General features: G+C 36.0%; 1 protein-coding gene across 1 annotated transcript; it reads right to left on the bottom strand.

Annotated features, from left to right (window-relative positions):
- Positions 1 to 7: 7 nt before the first annotated feature.
- On the bottom strand, positions 8 to 1,856 carry LOC110732943 (amino acid transporter AVT1I-like). The gene is made up of 4 exons (XM_021912929.1): positions 1,586 to 1,856; positions 808 to 1,415; positions 197 to 712; positions 8 to 94 (listed from the first exon to the last, which is right to left on the bottom strand). The coding sequence occupies exons 1-4, from the start codon at positions 1,671 to 1,673 to the stop codon at positions 8 to 10; spliced, it is 1,299 nt and encodes a 432-aa protein (XP_021768621.1). The 5' UTR covers positions 1,674 to 1,856.
- Positions 1,857 to 10,414: the final 8,558 nt, after the last annotated feature.

The raw sequence follows: 10,414 nt of genomic DNA, 5'->3' as shown, positions 1-10,414 counted from the left end.
ATTGCTCTTATGTTCCTGAGTACTCAGCAACGTTTGCTTGATTAGTAACCATGCAGGTAAAGTCGTGCCCTAAAAAATGAAGACGTCGACCTATCTGTTTAATACAAGATAGATATAATAACTTAAAATGTATACTTTTACAATCTGAAGTGTTCATGATAAAACATTAAAACTAAATAACCTAATGCTGTCTAACCATGATCTCCTTGATAATATTTTTCATGGATGTATAAGTACCAACTACAACAATTACTATACTTAGAACTGCAAGCAACATGATGACCACCCGCTCATTCGATCTCCTCAGATTTTTACTCGAAATCTTAAGGTAGCATAAACATGGAATTGTGATCGAAGCTGTCGCACCTATTAAGGCTCCAACTAGAGACATGAGACTTCCGAAAAATGGAATTGACATCGCTATGATCGCTTGTGAAACAACCAAGATAGTTCTTAGTACAATTTTGAACCCCTTTTTCTTCTGATGTTTTGGAAACCAACTCTCAGTAGTAGCTGCAACAGGCTCCATCATCAATGCATACCTCGATAATGGACTTATCCATGTTGTATACAACGCGATTTTTGAGCTTAGCTTCTGCGTTGGAAGGTTTAATGTTATTTGAGATTGTAATGCTGAACCAAACATCATATAACCAAGTATAGCCATTGTAGCATAGCATATGGTTGCACCGAAAAATCCAATGAGTAAGACCTTATACACATACACACACAAATCGATTAATATGCAATAAAAATAAGTTTTAATAAGTTCAGATAAATAAAACACAACCTAAATAAAAAAAGTACCTTGGAGAAATGACGTTTCTTCTTGATGGAAGCGTATAAGGTAGGAAAAACAGGGTTCGCGCTATAAGAAAACATGTACAAACTCATAGCTGTAGGAATCCCTTTCCAATTGATTAATTCACCTCTACTATGAAATCCAACACCATCAAATAAACCAACCCATAAAACAGATGCAAGAATTACAAAACCCGAAATTACACCCGTGGCCGAAACGTACGCAAGAACACTTAGATCTTCTAACCAAACTGTTGGTAAAAATGCAACGGCAATAATCATAATAAAACTTTGTTTTCCACCAATATTAATCCCATGAAAATTAGTCTTGACTTTAGGGAATAAATCATGTAAATTATCACCTTCTACAATTAAGTAACCTGTTAATGCTAAATAAAGATCAATGTATAGTATTATTGATAACACTCTTTTGCCTATTTTTCCAAACGCAAATTCTCCGATTTCGGCGTATGTTTTGATCCTAGGATTCGCGTCCATACATCGTTTTGTTAATAGGCCGGCGTAGCACGCTGCGCCGGAGATGCCGAAAAGCAAGATTAAGCTTAACCATCCTCCTGATGCTAGGGCATACGGCATTGATAATACACCAATTCCTAATTCAAGAAAAAAAAAAATGATTAAAACAAAAGATAATTGTTCTATGACTAATGTGAGTTTTGTAACACTTTTTAGCGTGTCTATTATACGCATGAGTAAAATTTATTGAAATTTCAAGTGAGGTGTACAAGATACATTCGAGTGTATAATGACGAGTAAAATTTACCTATGATAACATTGAGGCCGTTGAATACCGTCTTGAAGAATGAAGTGGAGCCTTCATTTAATGGTCTAATGTTTGCCTCTACCTCCATGAATGGCTACTAGGGTTAGAGGAGAACCAAACAGCGGATTTTTTTTTTACTTTTTGACGGCAGAATGTGGAGGATCGTTCTATGATATCATATGCTCGAGGATAGGATATATATCATTCTCATCAGAATTTTCAATTTACTTAAAAAATTTATCATAAATAATTTCTAATTACAAAAACATTAAAAAGAAAAAAAAATCATTTTTAAAAAGTTTGACAAACAAAAAAAATAAAAAATCAGCCAATAAAAATGAAATATTGAGGTAGTCATCAAGTGGTTCTAAGGATGACTACAATAGAAACATCTAAATTAACATGTGGAGTTTTAATAGAATTTTCTCAATCAATATTAATTTACACAAATATTAAATGCAGTACAAAATAACCTAAATACCGAAAAAATTAAAAATATGTAAATTTAAAAAGACAAAAATATCCTCTTCTTAATAAATTTATGTTTCAATAATTGGTTCTTTACTCTTCCCCTAATGTAATTCTCCAAACCACTTCTACATTGACTTCATCTCTTAAATACTTTCGGTTGCTTAATCGATTACATAAACAACCTGTGGTTATTGTTTCATAATTAGGTTGCTTAATTTCTATATACATGTCTAGTTCATACCAAAATGTCATTTAATTACTGTAATTCTTTACATTTTGCTACTACGTATCTCGTTGCCTGAAAATTGACAATGGTAGTTCCCTATTATTGTCATATATATTATAGTCAAAGGAAATAATTAGCTTGATAAAAATGATAATTATCTATTTATAGTTAGTTGAACCCAAATATGACCTAACTTGGAAATGACCAGACCTGATTGTAACCTGCAAATTATTGACTTGAACATAACCCGACTTGAATCCGAGAATGACCTGACTTGGAAATGACCCAACACGATTATAACCCGCAAATTATTGACTAGAACCGAACCCGACTTGAAGCTGGGAAAGACCCAAGTTGAAAATGACCCGACCTAATTATAACCCGCAAATTATTGACTTGAACCTAACCCGACTCAAACCCGAAAATGACCCGTCCAGATTCTAACCCTCAAATTATTGACTAGAACCGATCTCGAACCGAACTCGAGAATTACCCAAACCTGTTTTAACCTGTGAAAACCCGAATTAAACCTGACCAATAGTTCACCCGACCCGAATGTAACCCGACCTAAACCCGATAATAAGTATGACCCGACGTGACCCGACTCAAGAATGACCTAACCCAAACCCGACCCGCATAGGTTATGGAATTAATCTGAATTGAACCGACCAGAGTTGACCCGACCCACTCTTATCGACCCAAATTCGACCTATTTAACCGAAATGACAGCTTTATCCGAAACCTCCAAAATTTCTCAAAAAGCGTGGATATTAGGCTTCAATTTTGGAATTTTTCGACTTATTTTCACCCGGGAATAAAAATTACCGAAATGTTTACCATGGTCCCTAATACCCTCTGGGAGTCAAATTGGCTGGGTGGAACCATCCACTTTGCCTTTAAACTACCAATTTACCGGTTTACAACTTGCATCGATTTCATTAACTCAAGCCTACCACGAACATTTATGACAGCATATAATTATCATATATGGTTCCAAACAGCATTATATGATCCTGATAGGTATCCCCTAAAGTCTCAAAATTTTTCGATACCGGGCCCTGAAACATTCGAAATTTCCCAAAAAGCGTGGATATAAAAATTGCCGAAATGTTTACCATGGTCCCTAATATCTTCTGGGAGTCCAATTAAAGATGACTACTATAGAAACAAAGTGGTAGTATATTGCCATATATATATTATAATCAAAGGAAATAATTAGCTTGATAAAAATGATAATTATCTATCTATTTATAGTTAGTTGAACTCGAATATGACCTGACTTGGAAATGACCCGACCTGATTGTAACCTGCAAATTATTGACTTGAACATAACTCGACTTGAATCCGAGAATGACCCGACTTGGAAATGACCCAACCTGATTATAACCCACAAATTATTGACTAGAACCGAACCCGACTTGAAGCCGAGAATTACCCGACTTGAAAATGACCCGACCTAATAATAACCCGCAAATTATTGACTTGAACCAAACCCGACTCAAACCCGAAAAATTTCCTATCCTGATTCTAACCCAAAAATTATTGACTAGAACCGAATCCGACTTAAACCCGAGAATTACCCTAACCTGTTTTAAACCGTGAAAACTCGAATAAAACCTGACCTGTTATTAACCCAACCTAAACTTGACCTAAACCCGATAATAAATATGACCTGACTTGACCCGACTCAAGCATAACCCAACCCAAACCCGACCCACATAGGTTATGAAATTATCCGAATTGAACCGATCCAAGTTGACCCGACACACTCTTATCGACCCAAACCCGCCCCGTTTACCCAAATTGGCAGCTCTACCCGAAACCTCCAAAATTTCCCAAAAAGCGTGGATATTAGCCTTCGATTTTGGAATTTTAATTTTTTGACTTTTTTTCAACCGAGAATAAAAATTGCCAAAATGTTTACCATGACCCCTAATACCCTCCGGGAGTCCAATTGAGTGGCTGGAACCATCCAATTTTCCTTTAAACGACCAATTTATAGATTTACAACTTGCACCGTTTTCATTAGGTCAAGCCTACGACGAACGTTTATGACAACATATAATGATCATATATGGCTCCAAACGGCATTATATGACCCTGAGATGTATCCCTAAAATTTCAACCTTTTTCGATACCGGGCCCCGAAACCTCCAAAATTTCTCAAAAAGCGTGGATATTAAGCCTTCAATTTTGGAATTTTTTGACTTTTTTTGTCTGGAAATAAAACTTGTCGAAATGCTTACCATGGTCCCAAATACCCTCCGGGAGCCCAATTGGGTGGGTGGAACCATCCAAATTGGCTTTAAACAACCAATTTACACGTTTACAACTTGTACCGTTTCATTAACTCAAGCCTACACGAACATTTATGAAAACAAATAATGATCATATATGGTTCCAAATGGCATTATATGAACCAGATATATATCCCCTAGAATTTCAAGACTTTTCGACTGAATCCTCAAAAATTTCTCAAAAAGTGAGGACATTAGCCTTTCAATTTTGGAAATTTTTGTACTTTTTTCGCCCGGAAATTAAAATTACCAAAATTTTTAACATGTTCCCTAATACCCTTCGAGAGTCCAATTGGGTGGATGTAACCATCCAATTTGCCTTTAAACGACCTATTTATCGGTTTAGAAATTACACCGATTTCATTAATTCAAGTCGACCACGAACATTTATGACAACAAATAATGATCATATATAATTCCAAATGGCACTATATGACCCAGAGATATATCACCTAGAATTTCAAGACTTTTCGACACTGGGCCTTGAAACCTCCAAAATTTCTCAAAAAGCATTGATATTCGCCTTCAATTTTGGAATTTTTTGACTTTTTTTGCTAGGAAATAAAAATTGCCAAAATATTTACCATGGTCCCTAATACCCTCTGGGAGTCCAATTGGGTGGGTGGAACCATCCAATTTGCCTTTAAACTACCAATTTACAGGTTTACAACTTGTACCGATTTCATGAAGTCAAGCCTACCACGAACATTTATGACAACAAATAATGATCATATATGGTTCCAAACGGCATTATATGACCCAGAGATGTATCCTTTAGAATTTCAAGACTTTTCGACACCGGGTCCCGAAACCTCCAAAATTTCTCAAAAAGTGTGGACATTAGCCTTCAATTTTGGAATTTTTGGACCTTTTTTCGCCCGAAAATTAAAATTGCAGAAATGTTTAAAATGGTCTATATTACCCTCATAGAGTTCAATTGGGTGGATGGAACCATCCAATTTGCCTTTAAACGGCCAATTTACAGATTTACAACTTGCATCGTTTTCATTAATTCAAGCCTACGACGAACGTTTATGACAAAATATAATGATCATATATGGCTCCAAACGGCATTATATGACCCTGAGATGTATCCCTAAAATTTCAACCTTTTTCGACACTGGGCCCCGAAACCTCCAAAATTTCTCAAAAAGCGTGGATATTAGCCTTCAATTTTGGAATTTTTTGACTTTTTCGCCCGGAAATAAAAATTTCTGAAATGTTTACCATGATCACAATACCCTCCGGAAGTCCAATTGAGTGGGCGAAACCATCCAATTTGCCTTTAAACGACCAATTTACCGGTTTACAACTTGCACCGATTTAATTAACTCAAGCCTACCACGAACATTTATGACAACATATAATGATCATTTATGATTCCAAACTGCATTATATGACCACGAGGTGTATCCCCTAAAATCTCAAAACTTTTCGACATTGGGACTCCAAACATCGCAAATTTCTTAAAAAGTGTGGATTTCAATTTTGGAATTTATTGACTTTTTTTTGCACAAAAATAAAAATTGCCAAAATTATTACCACGGTCTTTATTATCTTCCGGGAGTCCAATTGGGTGGTTGGAATCATCCAATTTGTCTTTAAACGACCAATTTACCGGTTTACAACTTGCAGTGATTTCATTAACTCAAGCTTACCACGAACATTTATGACAACAAATAATGATCATATATATACGGTTCCAAACAGAATTATATGACCTCGAGAAATATCCCCTAGAATTTCAAGACTTTTCGACACCGGCCCCTAAAACCTCCAAAGTTTCTCAAAAAGTGTGGATATTAAACCTTCCAATTTGGATTTTTGACATTTTTTCGCCCCGATAAAAAATTGCCAAAATGCTTACCGCAGTCCCTAATACCCCCTGGGAGTTCAATTGGGTGAGTGGAACCATCCAATTTTCCTTTAAACGACCAATTTATCGATTTACAATTTGCACCGATTTCTTTAATTCAAGCCTACCACGAACATTTATGACAACATATAATGATCATATATGGTTTCAAACGACATTATATGACCCCGAGATGTATCCCCTTAAATCTGAAGCCTTTTCGACACCGAGACCCTTAACCTCCAAAATTTCTCAAAAAACGTAGATATTAGCTTTCAATTTTTGAATTTATTGACCTTTTTTCGAACGGAAATAAAAATTGCCGAAATTTTTACAATGGTCCCTAATACCCTCCGGGAGTCCAATTGGGTGGGTTGAACCATCCAATTTGCCTTTAAACAGCCAATTAATTACTTGTTTATAACTTTCACTGATTTAATTAACTCAAGACTACTAGGAACATTTATGACAACATATAATGATCATTTATGGTTCCAAATGGCTTTATATGACCCCGAGATGTATCCTCTAAAATTAGGGATATCAATGGAGCGGGCCGGGGCAGGGCGGGGCGGATGTTGGCATTCCCATCCCCATCCCCACCTAACATTTTCATCCCTATCCTCATCTTCGCAGCGAGTCTAAAATTCATCCCATCCCCGCCCCAGCGAGTACAAATTCCAAAACCATCATGGTCCCACCCCCAGTTGGATATCCACCCCCACCAAATCCCCGTCAATGACCCGACTAATCCCCACCGTACCCAAGACCCACCTAACCTCCACCTTTTAAATACACAATCCTACATAATTAATATAGATTATATTAAAAAAATCATTCTTTATACTACACATTTTTTTTTATAATATAAGTGTATTACAAAGTATTATAATTAATATATTATTTTACATAAAATTTTTATAAAATAGTATAAAAGTATATAATTTTGTTTTAAATGATATATAGATGTGGGTATGAGGTGGGGATAGGGCGGGTACGAAGTGGGGCGGGTGGGGCGGGGCGGTACGGGGATGGGACGAGCACAACCTAAAATCCACCCCATCCCATCACCTATGGATGGTATGGTTTTCATCCCCATACCCACCTCACCACCCTCCAAACCGAGACCCATCCCGCCCCATTGACATCCCTACCTAAAATCTCATTTCATTTCAACAACGGGCCTCGAAACGATCCAAAATTTCTCTAAAAGCGTGGATATTAGCCTTTCATTTTGGAATTTTTTGACTTTTTTTCGCCCGTAAAAAAAATTTCCGAAATGTTTACATAGTCCCTAATACCCTCCGGGAGTCCAATTGGCTGGGTGGAACCATCCAATTCACCTTTAAACGACCAATTTACCGGTTTACAACTTGCACCGATTTCATCAATTCGAGCCTACCACGAACATTTATGACAACATATAATTATCATATATGGTTCCATACGGAATTATATGACCCCGAGATGTATCTCCTAAAATCTCAAAGATTTTCGACACCGGGCCTCGAAAACTCCAAAATTTCTCAAAAAGCGTAAATTTTTTTTTACTTTTTTTCGCCTGTAAATAAAAATTTCTGAAATGTTTACCATGGTTCCTAATACCCTCTAGGATTCCAATTAGGTGGGTGGAACCATCCAATTTTCATTCAAATAGGGAATTTACCGGTTTACAACTTGCACCGATTTCATTAAATCAAGCCTACCATGATCATTTATGACAACATATAATGATCATTTATGGTTTAAAACAGTATTATATGACCCCTAAATGTATCCCCTAAAATCTCAAAGCTTATCGAAACCGAGCCCCGAATCCGCATAAATTAAAGCGTGGATATTAGCCTTTAATTTTGGAATTCTTTTGACTTTTTTTCGTCCGGAAATTATAATTGCCGAAATGTTTACTATGATCCCTAATACCCTCCGGGAGTCAAATTGGCTGGTTGTAACCATCCAGTTTGTCTTTAAACGACCAATTTACTGGTTTACAACTTGCATCGATTTCATTAACTCAAGCCTACCACGAACATTTATGACAACATATAATGATCATATATGGTTCCAAACGCATTATATGACCCTGAGATGTGTCCCCTAAAATCTCAAGCCTTTTCTACACCGGGCCCCGAAACATCCAAAATTTCTCAAAAAGCGTGGATATTAGTCTTCAATTTTAAAATTTTTTGACTTTTTTCGCCCAAAAATAAAACTTATCGAATTGTTAACCATGGTCCTAATACCCTCCGGGAGTTCAATTGGGTGGGTGGAACTATCCAATTTGCATTTAAACGACCAATTTACTGGTTTATAACTTGTACCTTTTCATTAACTCAATCCTACTACGAACATTTATGACAACAAATAATGATCATATATGGTTCCAAACGACATTATATGACCCAGAGATATATCCCCTAGAGTTTCAAGACTTTTCGACACCAAGTCCTAAAACCTTCAAAATTTCTCAAAAAACGTGGATATAAGCCTTGAATTTTGGAATATTTTTGACTTTTTTCGCCCGAAAATAAAAATTGCCGAAATGTTTACAATGGTCCCTAATACCCTCCGTGAGTCTAATTGGGTGGGTGAAACCATCCAATTTGCCTTTAAACGGCCAATTTACAGATTTACAACTTGCACCGATTTCATAAATTCAAGCCTAACAAGAACATTTAAGAAAACATATACAGATCATATATGGTTCCAAACGGCATTATATGACCCATAGATATATTCCCTAGAATTTCAAGACTTTTCGACACCGGGCCCTGAATCCTCAAAAATTTCTTAAAAAGTGTGGACATTAGCCTTCAATTTTGGAATTTTTTGACCTTTTTCGCATGGAAATTAAATTTACCGAAATGTTTACCATGTTCTCTAATACTCTTTGGGAGTCCAATTTGGTGGGTGGAACCATCCAATTTTCCTTTAACTAGGGTGGTCAACTCGCGCGATGCGCGCGACATGGCTTGCCAATGCGAAGAAGTTATCAAGGCTTGTCTTTGTACTATATACAATGAAATCGGTGCAAGTTGATAAATGATCATATAATCCAAAAAACAAGAAAATTAACAAAAAAAACCCCACAAAATTAACAAAAAACAAAAACCCATAAATATAACCCATAAATTAAACCATAAAAAGTATAACCCGTTTTTAAACCACAAAAAATATAACCCAGAAATTACACCACAAAATAAAATTTAAAAAAAATCCACAAAATTACCCATCAAAAACAAACCACAAAAATTAAATCCAAAATTAACAAAAATCAAACTCAAAACTCAACAAAATAATCAAAATGAAAATCAAACCCAAAATGAACAAAATTCAAACAAAAAAAATAAATCAATATTCGAACATGGATATTTGAACAAAAAAACTATCCAAATTAGAACTAAAAATCAAACCAAATTCAAAGAAAAAATCAAACAAAAAATGTATAAACACGATAACATACCTCAAACCTCGAATTGACTTTAAATTTCTCCTCGAATTTGGTTTAATAAGGCCAAATTCGACCATGAAAAGTCTAGATCTAACCTTTTCACGGTCGAATTTGACCTTAATACTGTTAACTCGTTCAACAATGAGCTTGTGACGGTGGAGATCGTGGCAGTGGACTCGTGCTTGTGACGGTGGAGGACATGGTGGTGAAGGTGGAAGGTTGGTGTCGGAACCGAATTTCCTATAGATTCTTCTTGTGCGATTTTTATCTAATTTTTAAAATTTGTCCGATTTTTTGCTAACAAGAACATAGAAAGAATGATGAACTAAAGGAAAACAAAGGGAGGAGGATCAGAGAGGCGGTAAAGATGGAGGAGGAGGAAAGAGAAAGGAAAAAGAAGAGAGGAGAGAGAAGAGAGAGAGCGCGACGTGAGTAATTTAGGGTTAGGGTGAATTGGGTGACCTTTTATACATGTTTTTTTTTTTTTTAAAAAAAAGCTCTTGCGACCGCCAAAATGGTCGCAAAAGGT

This window comes from Chenopodium quinoa, unplaced genomic scaffold (assembly GCF_001683475.1).
Source record: "Chenopodium quinoa cultivar QQ74 unplaced genomic scaffold, ASM168347v1, whole genome shotgun sequence".
NCBI lineage: Eukaryota > Viridiplantae > Streptophyta > Magnoliopsida > Caryophyllales > Amaranthaceae > Chenopodium > Chenopodium quinoa.
This window is presented reverse-complemented; position numbering and strand designations above follow the sequence as displayed.

Coding starts and splice junctions, on each gene's coding strand:
- LOC110732943 (XM_021912929.1), bottom strand. CDS start 1,673: ATGGAGGTAGAGGCAAACATTAGACCATTAAATGAAGGCTCCACTTCA. Junction 713..807: donor AGAAACGTCATTTCTCCAAG/GTACTTTTTTTA, acceptor TATGTGTATAAG/GTCTTACTCATTGGATTTTT. Junction 95..196: donor ATATTATCAAGGAGATCATG/GTTAGACAGCAT, acceptor TGTATTAAACAG/ATAGGTCGACGTCTTCATTT.